Here is a 15,127-nt window from a genome sequence, read left to right on the forward strand (position 1 = left end):
TACTGTACAGTACCAAGCTTTAATGCTTGTAAATACTGCAGAAGAGAAATGGCCATCAACAATCAATGGTTAGCCAGGGATGGTGGATGGTTTTGTCCATGATGGCGGAGATCTGATGGTTATCCACCATCCTTAACCTACAGAAGGGTGATTGTTTTTGTTAAGCCACATCCCTATTCGACCCACACGTAGAAGTCCCCTTTGCCGATATGCCCGCCTCTAGTTCCGCAGCAGTGATGGCTGTCAGTGGTGTAAATCATAGATGGTTTGTGGTCATCGGTGTAAACCACCGATGGCACCATCAATGGCAGACCCGTTGATGGCCGTCCCTATTGTAAAAAATATAATTAACACAAGGCAAACAAAAATGGTATGTAAAGTATTTGAGTCAATTCACGTACATTAGTTTTGGGACAATTAATGTCACAGCAAATGTATCATGTCCATGAGACCTAAATAATCTATGGACACAATTTAAGACCCATAACCAATTGTTCAAATAATTTATCATTTTTCTAAAACTTGCCCAGAAAAACCTTAAATCGAAATACTTGGACAAAACTGAAATATTTTTACCTACTTGCTTATGTTGAAGAGAACTTTGGCCAGAAGTGTCTGCTGAGCCTCAAATGCACTTACTACTCATATCCGCATTTACTTTATATTTTGAATAAAAACATCTGCGTCTTCCTATATCGTTGTGGAAAATAACCTGATTTTCAATGCAGTAGAAGAAAACGGTTGCATGCTTAAGATAAGGATGTAGACTAAAACCATAGGGAGATCTATCAAAGCTGGAGATAAAATGCAGTACCAATCAATGAGCTCCTAAATGTAATTTCCAACAGCCTGTAAAATGACAGAAACAAAGTGGAGTGAGTTAAAGTGCCAACCAGTTTCTGTCAGTTTACATGCAGTTTGGAAATTAGAGTTAGGAGCTCATTGGTTGGTACTTTCTCTCTCCAGCTTTGATAGATCTCCCCATGTTTATTAATAATTATTTTAACCAAGAACTGTACACACAAATAAGGAAATTAAAATGCTAATCTATTTTTTTTTTTGAGAAAGGAGAGGTGCCTAGTGTTGGAGTCATTGGAGCCATCCCCATTAATGGTGCATATACACGATCAGATATGAACGATAACTATTTTAAAAATCATTCATATCTGAAAGAAAATCTGACATGTGGGCCTGCAACGATGAACTATATCTGACAGTCTGTGTTTGCAGTCAGATTTTGACGATTTCATTCATTTTAATACTGTCAAATCGTTGGTAAAATCGTTTAATCGTTCATACGACAGATCTGACCATGTATGCGCACCATTAGTCTTTTAGGATGAATATGAAGTAGACAGTGCAGTGTTAGATATTCACTGGTGTTTTCAAGTTATAGATTTATCTCCGTCTATGGGGGCAATTCAATTTTTTCGGATGTACTAATTAAAGGGCGCCCAATGGCGCAATTCAATTGGTTTTGGGTGGCCATTAATTATTGTGCTAATCGCGACCCATTAGACCGGGTTTAGCAGCATAAACCGGCTATACCCGCTTAAAGTCTTGGTTAGCGCCCAAAACCAGGACTTATTGCACATTTCTGCTCGCCACTTTAGGAAGGTGTGAGAAGAAATGTGTGCTCCAATGCCTATTCGTGCCCGAACAGAGCAACTATTGAATTGCTCCGGTAGGCGCCCATTAGGAGAGTGCCTCGATAAAAACAATTAAATTGCCCCCTATGAACACAGAATAACTAAATGTCTTCTAGTTTTCCTAAGATATGTGCAATAAGAATTCACTTTCAAATATACTCCAAAACTAACGACTGCTAGCTTTACCACCAATGATATTGTACATTGTATATAGAAGTGGCTCTACTTTGACAGTAGAAAAGAGAGCAGGGCGTCAGGATATCTTGCCTTGAGTTTATTACAATACATTCAGGATTTATACAGCGTACGAGATGCATGTGTGGTCCACGTGGTAAAAGTAAAACTATGCAGCTAATTTATGAAGAGAAAAAATATAACATAAAAAATCATTCCACAGCAGTTCAGCCCAGCAAACGGGTTTAATTAAATTCAGACTGAGCTATAGAAACATAGGCAAAGCTGAAGCAGTAATATTGGAGGGATAGGAAAGAAACAGCAATTAGGGGTGTGTGGTGGGGGAGTGGGAATTGTCTTAGTGTACCAGAAGTGCTATAAATGCCCTCGCGGAGCTGGCAATGCCCCCCATTAAAAGGAGGCCATGATACCTTTCTCAGTGTCCCTATTTAGGTATTCTGTCTTTCTAACATTGGCAAAATAAAAACAGCCTCGTGGCCAGCACTTTAATCGGATTTCTGCTCGCACCCACAGGAGGGTGCGAAAAGAGATCCTTTAGTTGTGAAATCCATCAGTTGGCCTAACAGCGTGCTGAATTGAATAGCTCCAGAAACTCTTTCCCTGCGCTATCAACAGAGTGCTTAATTGAATCGCCCCCAATGATAGGACTGGCACGACTGTTGGAATGGGATTCAAATGCCGGCGGCTGTGTAGACCCCCCCCTAACCCTCCTTTAGGGGTGCTTAACCCTAATCTTCCCTCGTTAGTGCCTAAACCTGCCTCCCCGCACCCTATACCTAACCCTCCTGGGGGGTCCCTAACCCCCCCTTTCCCTGGCCTAACCGTAACCCTCTGGGTGGGGGGTGCCTAACCCTAAGACCCCCAGGGGTCCCTAAACGTAACTCCCCCCCATCCCGGGCTACATCGCTACTTAATCTCCGGCGCTGGACGATCGGTCCAGCGTCAGGATTAACATAGGAGTCGGTATTTCAACGCCTATGCTAAATCCCTAGCCGGAATTGTAGTGTCGGCATTGAGACCAGCGGTCATAACTACATCCACTACTGTCATAGGGGTATATTTACTTAAATGCTGGTTTTTAAAAGTGTAGATGTTGCCCAAAGCAACCAATCAGATTCTAGCTATTATCTTCAGTAAGGTGCTAGATAAATGTTAAGAAGAATATGATTGGTTGCAATGGGCAACACCTCCACTTCTAAAAACCCGCACTTCAGTAAATATACCCCATAATCTTAATGGGTTTTCCAGATATTTGCACAAAGAAAAAAAAAATCCCACCCCAAAAAAATTGCTGTGAATGTGTCCAGAATATTTTCATAGCAAAGTGCAGTGCAGAAAATACAAAAAATTAGAATCAATTGGTTTAGTAAACTATTAGGTGTACATACATGATGAATAAAAGTACAACAGTAAAGCTGGCCACACACTAGACCAACTTACATCCAACCAGCCAACTTGTTAATTGGTTGGAATGAAAATCTGGTAACGGATGGGAGTAACTGTTGATCAGCAATTTGCTCCTAAATGCCATAAAACAGATGAAAATGGTCGTCAGACAAGTTTGTTAAATGTTTGATCTAAACAATTTGTTCAAACACCAGTTTTTGTCCATTTTCTGGCGTTTGGGAGCAAATTGCTGATTGTCATTTGCTTTCATCCTTACCACATTTTCCTTCCAACCAATCAACAAGTTGGCTGGTTGGACAGATAATCTTTAGATGTGTGGCCAGCTAAAGTCTGATTACAGACTGAGGCATTCATTGTACAATTTATCTAGACATTTGTCCTGTAACCAATAAACATTTGCTTTTAAAAAACCTTAGTAAAGAGTGACCAAATTTGAACAAAAGCATTACAGCTGTGCATGTTATGTGCTACAAGTGACACGGATCTTACTATTACTAAAATATGGTTATATTAATTTTAAGCAACATAAAAAAAATACACATCCTTTTATAAAATGCATGCACACAGAACTAAGTATGGATCAGTGGCGTAACAAGGGGGGCATGCAGGGTCGACCAGGGCAAGTGCCCTGGGTGCTGTGGCAGGCCCAGCGGAGGGGGTGCCGCGGCCAGGGCATCGTACTCACACCGCCCGATACCCCACCACCATTGTACCCGGACACACTAATAATGTAATGGTCAGGAAACTGTGCCTGCTGGTGCTGACTGTACGGGGAGCTGCAGCAAAAGCGCGCAGCCCCTCCCAAGCAGTCACTCCCATCCTGAGAGCTGCAAGGTGACAGTGAATCTTCTTTCCCCGGCACTCTCTGCTGTCTCTGCTCTGTGTGTGTGTGTGTGTGTCTGTGATGGTGTGCTGAGAGATGACACAGGGGGGGGGGAGGAGATGGTGTGGCTGAGAGACGACGCAGGGGGGAGGCGATGGTGTGGCTGAGAGACGACACAGGGGGAACGAGTCTGGTTGAACTGCTGTTGTATGATGATGACCTTCTTAATATTCTTACACAAACAGGCATCTTCCGGACGATGTGCCCTACATGAATAGTGAATACCGACTGAAGACGCTGTCTGCCCAGGGAGGATACATTTCTTCAGCGGTTCCACATTGTGATAAACACCGTATAGGTAAGGTGCATATGGAATGGAAAGGAATGGTCCCAGAATGACGAGGAATGGGTGGCCCTATTTTCAGTGGCCACGCCCATTTTTTGCTGCACGCCTTCGACGCTCAAATATATATTAATATGTGATAGGTGGGGCACCGTTCTGCAACTTTCCCTGGGCTTTAAACACCCTAGTTACGCCACTGGTATTGATATACATATGAATTACTAGAATACACAGCAAGTATAACTCAAAATGAAGGATATGCCCTAGTTATTCTTTTGGAATGTTCACAACTTAATCTAAGCCACATGTTCAAACAAATGGTTTCAGTTTCATTAGAGATTATAGAAATGGAAATATTTCCAAGGGGAGAATATTTCCTTGGCACATAATTAAGGATTGCTTTCATTTCAATTTTAGGTGTGGCTCATTCAGGCAATACTAAGAGAATGCCAGTCATAACATGGAAGTAAAAAGCTAGAAACAAAAATACTACATTAATTCAGGAACATAAACAGCTGCTGATGATGAATGGCCATGGTGAATCACCACTGGTGATCATTAGATGGATCCATGGCATTCTATTGAGTAGAATCTACAGGCATACTCATTAACAGATAAGTTTCAACATACTGCTTTTCTGGGTTTTGAGAGTGTCAGTAATCATCAGATAGCAGTAGTACTTAGAAGTAAAATGTTAGATACAACTAAAACTAAGGTGCCCATGTACAAAGAATCACAGGAGTTCCGCAACTTTTTTTCAATGTTCATCGCAGAGGGCATCTTTTTTTACATAATTATATAATGTCTTCACAGATTAAGAAATTATTTATTCTACCCTAACATTTATTATTTTCTTGTTATTAATAGCACCATTACTGGTTAATGTATTGTCCCCTTCACTGAAATACTCTATTACTGAATTTTCACCAATAAAGGGCCGTATTAACTTAGAAGTGAAAATCCAAGATCCGCGAAACTTATCTTTGTATTCAATTTCATCCACTTTTCGCGTACGCGGAAAGTCAATGCAATGTAATAGGCAAAAAAGAGTCGCCTCTGAATAGTAGGAGAAAAGAAGTGCAAAATCCTGAAAAAAACTAAACACCCCAAAAAAGTACTTTGAATTTGGGGGCGAAAAAGCACAAAGTGGGGCACAAAGGGGGGGACAAGTTTGCAAACTAGCGAATTAAGGTTCTGGGGATGCACTAAGTAGGGGTCATGTGTTTTTGGGATTGCAGGTGCTTTTATGAGGGTGGAAATTTACATTTATTAAAACTGCACTTTAGAGACATTAAAATATGCTTGCACTCATTTTCAGGTACCCCAAATTTGCCAGGGCTACTTATTTTCTCCCAAAAATACTGCTTAATGCCATTCTTCACCACTTGTGCAAATATGCTAATTAGTGGCAATTGTGCGAACTTAAGTACCCCAAACAGTTGTATTACGGCTAATCGGACACTACTACATTGATCCCCAATGTTTCTGCATCTTTTTTTTTTTTTTTATGGGGTTTCAGGCTGTTTTCCCTGATTCCGACACCATTTTCACCTGTTTGACTTCGCATGTCGCCATTTTCGCATCTTTTGGAATTGAACAGGGCGAATCGCGGGTACGCACACGAAAAGTCTCCGCGGCTAAAATACGCAGTGTAGGCGAAAAGTCCAGGCATGCAAAACTTTATCGCATAAGCGAAACTAATTGTATACGGCCTTAAGTATGAAATCTTGCCAAGACAAAAAAAAAGGGTTCCTTCCAAACTACGACACAGCATGCATCAGTTTATTTTGGCACTTCAGTTCCCAATTTATAAAACAGTCACACTTGCTGATAAAAGTAGGGGAAAAAATTCTTGGACAATAATAAGATACTGGTCACATGTGGCATTAGGAAGTAGGCTAAAAAGGTTTACTGAACTGGCAGGCTAGCTGGGAAGGGGGGATTCTCATGAATCACCTCCACCAACCCAAAAAAAAACAAAAAAACTTTTAATGTACTTTTGTAAACTAGCTGAAAATAGCCTGTTGCTGCGTAATTTCAAAAGATGACATACCCCAAGCAGGTAATGCCCAACTTTACATGACTTTGGAGCCTCTTTGCAGAAAACCAAAGAAATTAAGATTCAAATAATTAAAGCAACTCCAACACAAAACTTCAGTTCCTTGGCTACAAGCTCTAGCTTCTTGAATGAAAAACACAGGAAGCTTCCCAGACCAAACTAAAGGAGCTTGGGGGATGGGGAACAAGTTATGCCAACAAATAGATTTTAACTTTTACATGGTGTACTGTGCTTTAATTGTGCTACAATTACTTTATTTTAAACCTATCATACTCCCAAATCACAGAGGCTTCAGTGATATTTTTCATTATGGGATAAAGAACAAATGAAGCACCAGATAAAATAATGGCAATTAGTTAATCTTTTTTCTTTTCACAATCTTTAACATGGAATCGGTATGTAATGCTGGCTGTCAGGATGCCTCCTATCAGAATACAGACAGTGGCAACTTGCCTCCCTAACCCTCCCCGTTAGTGCCTAAACCTAAGTCTCCCCCCTTCGTGCCTAAACCTTACCCTCCCCCCTTAGTGCCTAACCTTCCTCCTCCCAAAATCTAACCCTGCAATGCTCCCTAAGCCTAACCAGACGCTTATCTTAAGTCCCTTGTCTTATACCGAAGACTATCTTTAGTCCCTTGTCGGGATTCCCCTGTCGGTATCTCATAACTACATACAGATGGAAGGTGAGGAGTGCAACATTATCACTAGGAGTTGTCATCTAAACACCACAATTCTCCCTGACTTACAAAGTTCCCCAAATTGCATTTAGGATACAACAACTCACATAGGGACCAGGAAGTTGTATTAAAGGAGAAATAAATCTTAACACATTGTTTAATTTAGATCTGCCATAGAGATGTGTCCTTATACAGAGTGTCTTTAGGGCAAATGGTGCTAGACACAACGCAACAGACACTCCAAGACTAGCACGTACCATATGTTTTGTAAAATGTTGCGTCATAGACGAATTGTAGACGCAGCGAAAAGCCGCTCATAGTGTACCAGAGATGCTGGGCTGCTTCTTTAACCGTACAGGAATTGGGTTTACACATGTTCAAAGTTGCAGTTGAAAAACCCATGGAACTTGGTGTGAGGAAAAGCCGCGGCTGCTCGCATTCGGGCTCTTTTTACACAGATTCAGACTCATTTGCACACAGATGTACAAATCTCGCAAACCTCAGTGGTCTGTATGTTAGCAATGCAGTTCTCTCGCTTTCAGTTGTTTTATTTATGTGAAGAAGTTGCACATTTTGAGCGAAAAAACAAAAGATATGGTAAGAACTTACCTTTGTTATCTGTTTCTACGAAGTCCACAGGGTCGACCTTGGGGTATAGCTGGATCTGGATCCACAGGCACCACGCAGTTAAAGCTTTTGCTGCTCCCAGGATGCACTGGGTCCATCCCCTGCCCCAGCCACAGGCACCTCAGTTGGTAAGTAGCCAAGGCCGGAGGAGGAAAAACAGAGAGAAGGAAGACTGGAACACACAAGAACCATACTCACAGAAAGGGAGACGTAAAACCGGTGACCAGCCACATAGCCCATATGAAGCCAGGTGCGTCAGGGCGGACGCCCTGTGGACCCTATGGACCTCGTAGAAACAGAGATAACAAAGGTAAGTTCTTACCATATCTCTTGTTTTCTACTTCAGGTTCCATAGGGGGTCCACAGGGATGACCTTGGGGATGTCCCAAAGCAGTACAACTAAGGGCAGGGACGCTCCTGCGCTGAAAGGAATCCGGCGCCCGAAGAATGCATCCTGAGAGGCGGAGGTGTCAAAAGCATAGGACCTTAGAAAAGTCTGTATGGAAGACCAGGTGGCCGCCTTACACAGCTGAACAGCCGAGGCGCCACGGCCAGCAGCCCACGAGGGACCCACAGACCGAGTGGAATGAGCCTTAACAGAGGCCGGAACAGGTAAACCCTCCTGTGAATAAGCCTCACAAATAACCAAACGAAGCAAACAAGCCAGTTTGTTTGTTGGCAGGCCAACCCCTCTTAACTGTCAAACACTTGAGTTCCACCGACCCAAGAGGTTCAAATGGAGGACCCTGTAGGGCCCGAAGCACCACTGCCAAATCCCAAGGAGCCACTGGGGGAACAAAGGGAGGCTGAATCCTGAGAACACCCTGGAAAAAGGTGGGACATCAGGCAGAGTAGCGATCCTACGCTGGAATCACACAAAGTGCAGACACATGAACTTTCAAAGAAGCTAGGCGTAAGCCTAGGTCCAACCCAGACTGAAAGAACGCCAAAATCCTAGAAACACGAAACGCTTGAGGATCGTAGTTTCTGGCCTCACGCCATTGAAAATAAGTATGCCACACACTCTTGTAAATCCTGGAGGAAGCAGGCTTGCGCGCTTGTAGCATTGTGCTGATGACTGAGCTGGAAAAACCCTGGGACTTTAAGACGGATGTCTCAAGAGCCACGCTGTCAAAGACAGACGACCCAGATCCGGGTAAAGGTAGGGTCCCTGAAACAATAGGTCCCGATGTTGAGGCAGAAGAAACGGAACGTCGATGGATAGGCCCCCAAAGATCGGAGTACCAAGGACGTCTGGGCCAAACCGGAGCCACCAACAGAAGGGTGCCGCCGTCCTGTTTGAATTTCCGATGGACCCAAGGCAGCAAGGATATCCGAGGGACTGGATACGCCACCTGAAATGTCCATTTCACTGACAGCGCGTCCACCAGGCTTGCGCCGGCGTCTCTTGTCCTGGACCCGTACACAAGCAGCTTTCGATTGTGACGGGAGGCCATGAGGTCCACCTTCGGCAGTCCCCACCTGTCCACAAGTAGTTGAAATACCTCTGGGTGAAGGGACCATTCCCCAGGATGCCATCGTGATGGCTGAGGAAGTCTGCATCCCAAATGAGAACTCCTGGAATGAAGACTGCCGAGATGGCCGGAAGGTGGCACTCCGCCCAAGACAGGATGTGTGACACCTCCGACATTGCTGCTCGACTGAGAGTCCCCCCCTTGACGGCTGATGTACGCCACCGTGGTGGCTTTGTCGGACTGAACTTGCACTGCCCTTCCTTGAAGAGCGTGACCGGACAACTGGATGGCCCTGTACACGGCCCGAAGTTCCAGAATATTGATGGGAAGAACCGATTCTTATGCCGTCCAACGAACCCGAATTGAAAGTGGACCAGACACTGCCCCCCAACCCCGGAGACTGGCATCTGTCGTGAGCAGAACCCAGTTCTGAAGGGGCCGAGAATTAAACTGGGCATACTCCACCATGTCGAATGTCGACACTATGGACCAAAGAACTCTCATTGCCGAGTGAACCAACACCTGGGAACTCATCACACAAATGCTCACTCGTAGTTGTAGGGAGGAAATCTTGTCTTGAGTCAGAAAGATCCTTTGCTGACGAGAGTCCAGAAGGGCTCCCAAATTAACCATCCTCTGTGACGGAGTGAGGGAGGACTTCTTCCAGTTTATCAGTCACCCGTGCGCTTGCAGACAAGCGGTAGTCAAGTAAAGATGGTGCGAAATCCTGACAGCAATACGAAGTTGTCCAGATACGGCAGAAGCCGTATACCCTGGCTGCGCAGATGGGCAGCCATCACAGCCATAATTTTGGTGAACACCCTTGGAGCTGTGGAAAGGCCAAAGGGCAGAGCCTGAAACTGGAAGCGAAGCTGACTTATAGCAAACCTCAGATACCGGCTGGTGTGAAGGTGCTATAGGAACATGGAGGTAGGCGTCCTGGATGTCGAGGGAGACCATATAATCCATCCTGAAAGTGGGCACTCTGAGGAACTTGTTCAACGATTTCAGGTTAAGAATAGGCCAATGAGACCCATTGGGTTTCGGAACCAGAAATAGAGAAGAGTAGTAACCCGTCTTGCGTTGAGAAAGCGGAATGAGAACAACCACCCCTGCTTTCAGCAAGGACTCTATGGCTTCCTGAATCTGCAAGGCCTTGGTCTTGTCCTGAGAAAGACTTGTGCAGAAGAACTGTTGGGGGGTCTCTGTGACGGAAGGATAGGGCGTACCCCTGAGAGACAACTTCTCGTACCCAAGCATCCGTGGTGGTATTGCACCAGCACTGGGCGAATTGAAGAAGTCTGCCTCCAAAACTCTGGCATCCCCCAGAGAGGCCCGTCCCATCAGACTGAAGGCTTATCTTCTGGCTTGGAAGCAGGGCGTCTAGTGCTCCAGGCCTGCTTCCTTGGTTTAGGGGTAGCCTTGGTTGACGACTGCCTCGGTAAGTACTAACTCTTGGACTTGCCCTGAGTCCGAAAGGACCGAAAGGCTGAGGTCCTAGCCTTGAAGGCGCAGCTGCTGATGGCAGAAACGTCGACTTAGACTTTGCCAGGGTATCAACAATTTTGTCCAGGTCAGGACCGAACAAAATCTCCTCATTAAAGGGTAAGGCCTCCAGGTCCTTCTTGGAATCTGCATCAGCAATCCAAGAACGAAGCCACAAAGACCGCCAAAACCCTGGAAGTCAGAAGACTGGCATCCAAAGACGCTTCTCCAATATAGGAAGCGGCATCCCTCATCTGTCCAACTAAAGCTCTCTGAACCTCCGGAGCTTCGTCAGGAAAAGTATCTTCCAGTACATTGGCCCAGCTCTCAATGGCTTTAGCACCCAAGAGATGGCCATGGACGGACGGGCCACTTCCCCAGAGAGAGAATAAATGGATTTTAAACAAGTCTCCACTTTCCTGTCCGTGGGATCCTTTAGGGATGAAATGGACGGCATAGGCAAGGTAGCACTCTTGATTAAGCGCGTAACATGAGAATCCACCGCAGGCGGGGTTTCCCACTTTCTGCAAAGACTCGCAGGAAACTGATAACTAGATGTTAAGAGATTCTGCGGCTGGAACCTCATATCTTAGTAGTATATCTTACCTATGAGTGTATTGAGTGAAGTCGCTGGGAGTGCTGCCTATTGCATATATAATATATATATATATATATATATATATATATATATATAGCAGTATCAGGTTGATCTGTACAAGCTCATTAGACAATTATTTCCCACTTTATAGGTTTGTGATTGCAGGACTAGAAAAACACAGGAGAAGAAAATATAAATAACTAACGCAGCTAATTTTACAAGCAACATCTTAACACTAACTAGATTTCTATAGAGATGACATGAGTCATATTTCTCAATCCAGTGTCATGCTTTTAATACAGTTCTCTACTAATTTATGAACGGATGTGGGGAGAGAAGAGGGAACCATATGGGTCTCTGTTTGCCAATGCCATTTAAAACTAAACTCGTCTTTATGCACATAGTATGGAGGGGGGTGGGGTATCAGACAGACAGTCTTTCGGAAGAGTGGCTTTATGGGGGAAAAAAAAAAAAAAAAAAAAGACAACATAATACAATAACTTCCATTTTGAGTCACAATACCAGAGGAAGGAGTGTGTAAAGTATAAACAAATTAACACTCAAGTTTATTCAGTAATAAAACAAAGAAAGGAAAAGGATGACCCTATATCTATAAACACTGGTGTTTTCATAACAGATAATCAAAATGAGGGGGTTATGGGACACACACAATATACTGGTATACTTCTCAGATTATAATAAAGACCAATGTAAGGTTAAGATCTAAGGGTATACTTACTAAAGTGCAGTTGTTATCCATAGCAACCAGATTCCATCATTTATCTAGAAAACAATAGCCAGAATAGGATTGGTTGCTATGGGCAACAACTCCACTTCTAAAAGCGCTCACTTTAGTACAGAGATTACCAAACGTGGTCCCGAACAGTTCAGGTTTTAGAGATATCCATGGTTGAACACAGGTGGCTTAATTAGTACCTCAGTCAATTTGATTTAGCCACCTGTGCTCAACCATGGATCGCTCTAAAACCTGAACTGTTGGGGAGCCTTGAGGACCGCGTTTGGGAACCTCTTCTTTAATAAATATACCCCAAGATCTAGATAGGAGAACATAGAAACCTCATTAAAGTAATAGATATACACAGCCTCCCCAAACATTTTAAAATACACCACATCTATGTCCCATCAATGTATAGTAAAATAGGAAATCAGACGATTAACCATGCACAAAGTGGCTTTATGTCCATTTTACACTCTCTCCCATTCTTGTGAATTATTGATTTCAAAATGCAGTCAATTTCTTGAACACCAATCTATTTCAAGAACACAATACGTACTAGGATTAAGTTAAGCAATGTTCAACTAAATTTTGACAAACACTATGGGGGCAATTCTATTCTTTTATAGGGTGCCTTAACTAATGGGCATTTGACGGCAGTATGGCAGGACCCCCTGCCCGGTGGCTGCAGAGAGGAGCAGCCAAAGGGGAAACATGAATTAAGCTATAGTTTTCATGCATCTACCTAATAACAAACATTTATTTCTCAAATTTAAAAAAAAAAAAAGGACCCCTTTTAGGGGCTCTGGGAACACACGCCCTGCAGAATTTGCTTTACCGAAAATGTATTAAATCTCCTTTTACAGTTCCCATTGTTAGCATATGGAACCCCTTTCTACCACTTTTGTAGGCTATAATAGAAAGTTACCTAATTATATATTCTATTAAAAACATTTTTCCTTCAGAGGGAGAAAATAAAACAATGAACCAATTTATTAACTGAAATCTGGGTCAGTTCAAGAACCTAAAAATAAACTGACTTTCGACTACTTTACTTAAATGGCCTTCTATCCCTCAAGCACAATGCAAAAGTTCCATGGAACAATGTGAAGAAATTATTATAAGTAATTTAATTTTTAAAGTAATGCAACATAACAGATTAGCTAAATAGCTGTTAAATATGTACCTGACTCTGAATCAATGGGATGGAGTCAAATGGGCGGCGGACGGGATGCCTGCTGGCAAAATACTGCCGCCAGCATCCAGTCACCAGCAAAATGCAGACGGCGATATCCCGAAGGACATCAGGATACCAGCGTCGACATTCCGAACGTTGAATGTCCGGACACCGGTGAGTACAGCACTGTCCCCGGGGAGGGGGGCAGGGGTTAGGCACCAAACAGGGAGGGTTAGGGTGGGGGTTATTTACCTTTGTATGTAATATATTCTAGTACCCTAGTTACAAGCTAGGTATAATTAAGCATGATCTAATTTTTTTTTTTTTTTTTTTTAATGTATAAAGTTAAACAGATCTATCTGAAATTCACACATAATTAAATAAAATAGAAAAAAAGCCTATTATCACTACTGTCATGTTTTACTTACATAAAACAAGCATTTTCCAAACAATGAAATATGAAAAGTACAACCTAAACTTGCAAAGTATGTTTCCTTTGCTTTCCACTATTTAGTTTCAGACCACAAATTAAATATGGATGGTCTTTTAAAACCTTTTATTCCACAAACTGCATGCAAATAAAACGTAATATTTTAACACAATGGTTTAGAAAAAATGTAATAATCCAAGAAAAAAGTAAATGTGTCGTCTATAGTCACTAATTGTACAGTTTATGCTCATAAATATCCAGATTTATTTTTTATCTTTATTCTAAAAAGGATCACAAAAATTCCTATTACTTTGCTTTAATAACAGCCACATTCTTCAGCCTAGAATGTGATCTAGTGAGTGGTTTTGAGACTAAAGCCAAGTATTGCATCTCATAGGCACCATTTATTGTCACCAAACAATTCCCTAAAGTAACTATTCACCACCCTAAGTGGAAAGGTGGTAAATACTTTACAATCATGTTCACAGTAGATTTGGCTTCCAGCATGCATTACAGTTTCAGATCTTTCAAGTGAGATATTTGCCAACACCAGAGCTGTAGCAGGTTGGCGTGTTAAAGTCATGTAAAGCAAATAGCTCAAGTTTTATACATATTACTCAGGGTATTTAATTCCTCTAGTCAACAAGCAAGCTCTGTATAGTCTGGTTTTACCAAATTATATATTAACCAATAACTGAGTGGGGACACAAAGAACAAGCATCAGATGTAATGGCTGAAGCCTTACCACAATGATGCACATGTGAAGCACACTTGAAAAGTTATGAAGTTCGATCCCAATGTAAATGGAAATATTTTGAGAATGTTACAGTACAGCACTACAGTTATGTAGTAATGGGGAGAAAACAAAACTACCAGGGGGACGGTCAACAGTGTTGCCTTAGAAATATCTAGAAACATAACAATTACCATCAAAGTGTTTATATTATACTTTTATTTTACTAAAATGCTTCAAATAGAACAATTTAAGAAAGAATGTGAAAGGAAAATATGTCCGGTGGCATTTTCTTTGCTGTTGGATTATGCCATTAGGAGCACATGTGCAGTTTTGGTGACACATTGCTTTCCAGGAAAACACAGTTAGCATAGCTAAGTACACTATGTGTGTAATGCCAATAAGCATATGTAAACCTGGAGTAAAAAGGGAAGATGAGAATGAACCTTCTGAGTTATCATATCAACAACCACCAGGAACAACATTCAGAATGTACAGACTATTCAAAGCACACCCTCAACGAAACTATTACTATAGATACAATTTTATTTATTAAAGATGTTCCCTCTCACCTACTACCATAAGGGTGAATTCAAAGCCTCTCTTCACAGACTTCCGGTATACTTGATTTGGCAGATTGGCAAATCCCACATATCCTTCTAGGTTCTTCTGTTGCTGCAATCAAAAAAGGAAAAACTATTAATAAAGTATTTA

At 42.4% G+C, this 15,127-nt stretch overlaps 1 protein-coding gene across 3 annotated transcripts in view; it reads right to left on the reverse strand.

The window, feature by feature from the left end:
• SEPTIN7 (septin 7) overlaps window positions 1–15,127 on the reverse strand; it is a 138,965-nt gene that overhangs the window by 107,781 nt on the left and 16,057 nt on the right. For all 3 annotated transcript variants that reach the window (XM_088476035.1, XM_088476034.1, XM_088476033.1), the window contains exon 2: window positions 14,986–15,088. In XM_088476035.1, coding sequence (XP_088332161.1) covers window positions 14,986–14,995 — 10 coding nt within the window. In that variant the 5' untranslated portion in view covers window positions 14,996–15,088. The remainder of the gene's footprint in view (window positions 1–14,985; window positions 15,089–15,127) is intronic.

Source organism: Taudactylus pleione, unplaced genomic scaffold, assembly GCF_031769625.1.
Source record: "Taudactylus pleione unplaced genomic scaffold, aTauple2 ptg000181l, whole genome shotgun sequence".
Lineage (NCBI taxonomy): Eukaryota > Metazoa > Chordata > Amphibia > Anura > Myobatrachidae > Taudactylus > Taudactylus pleione.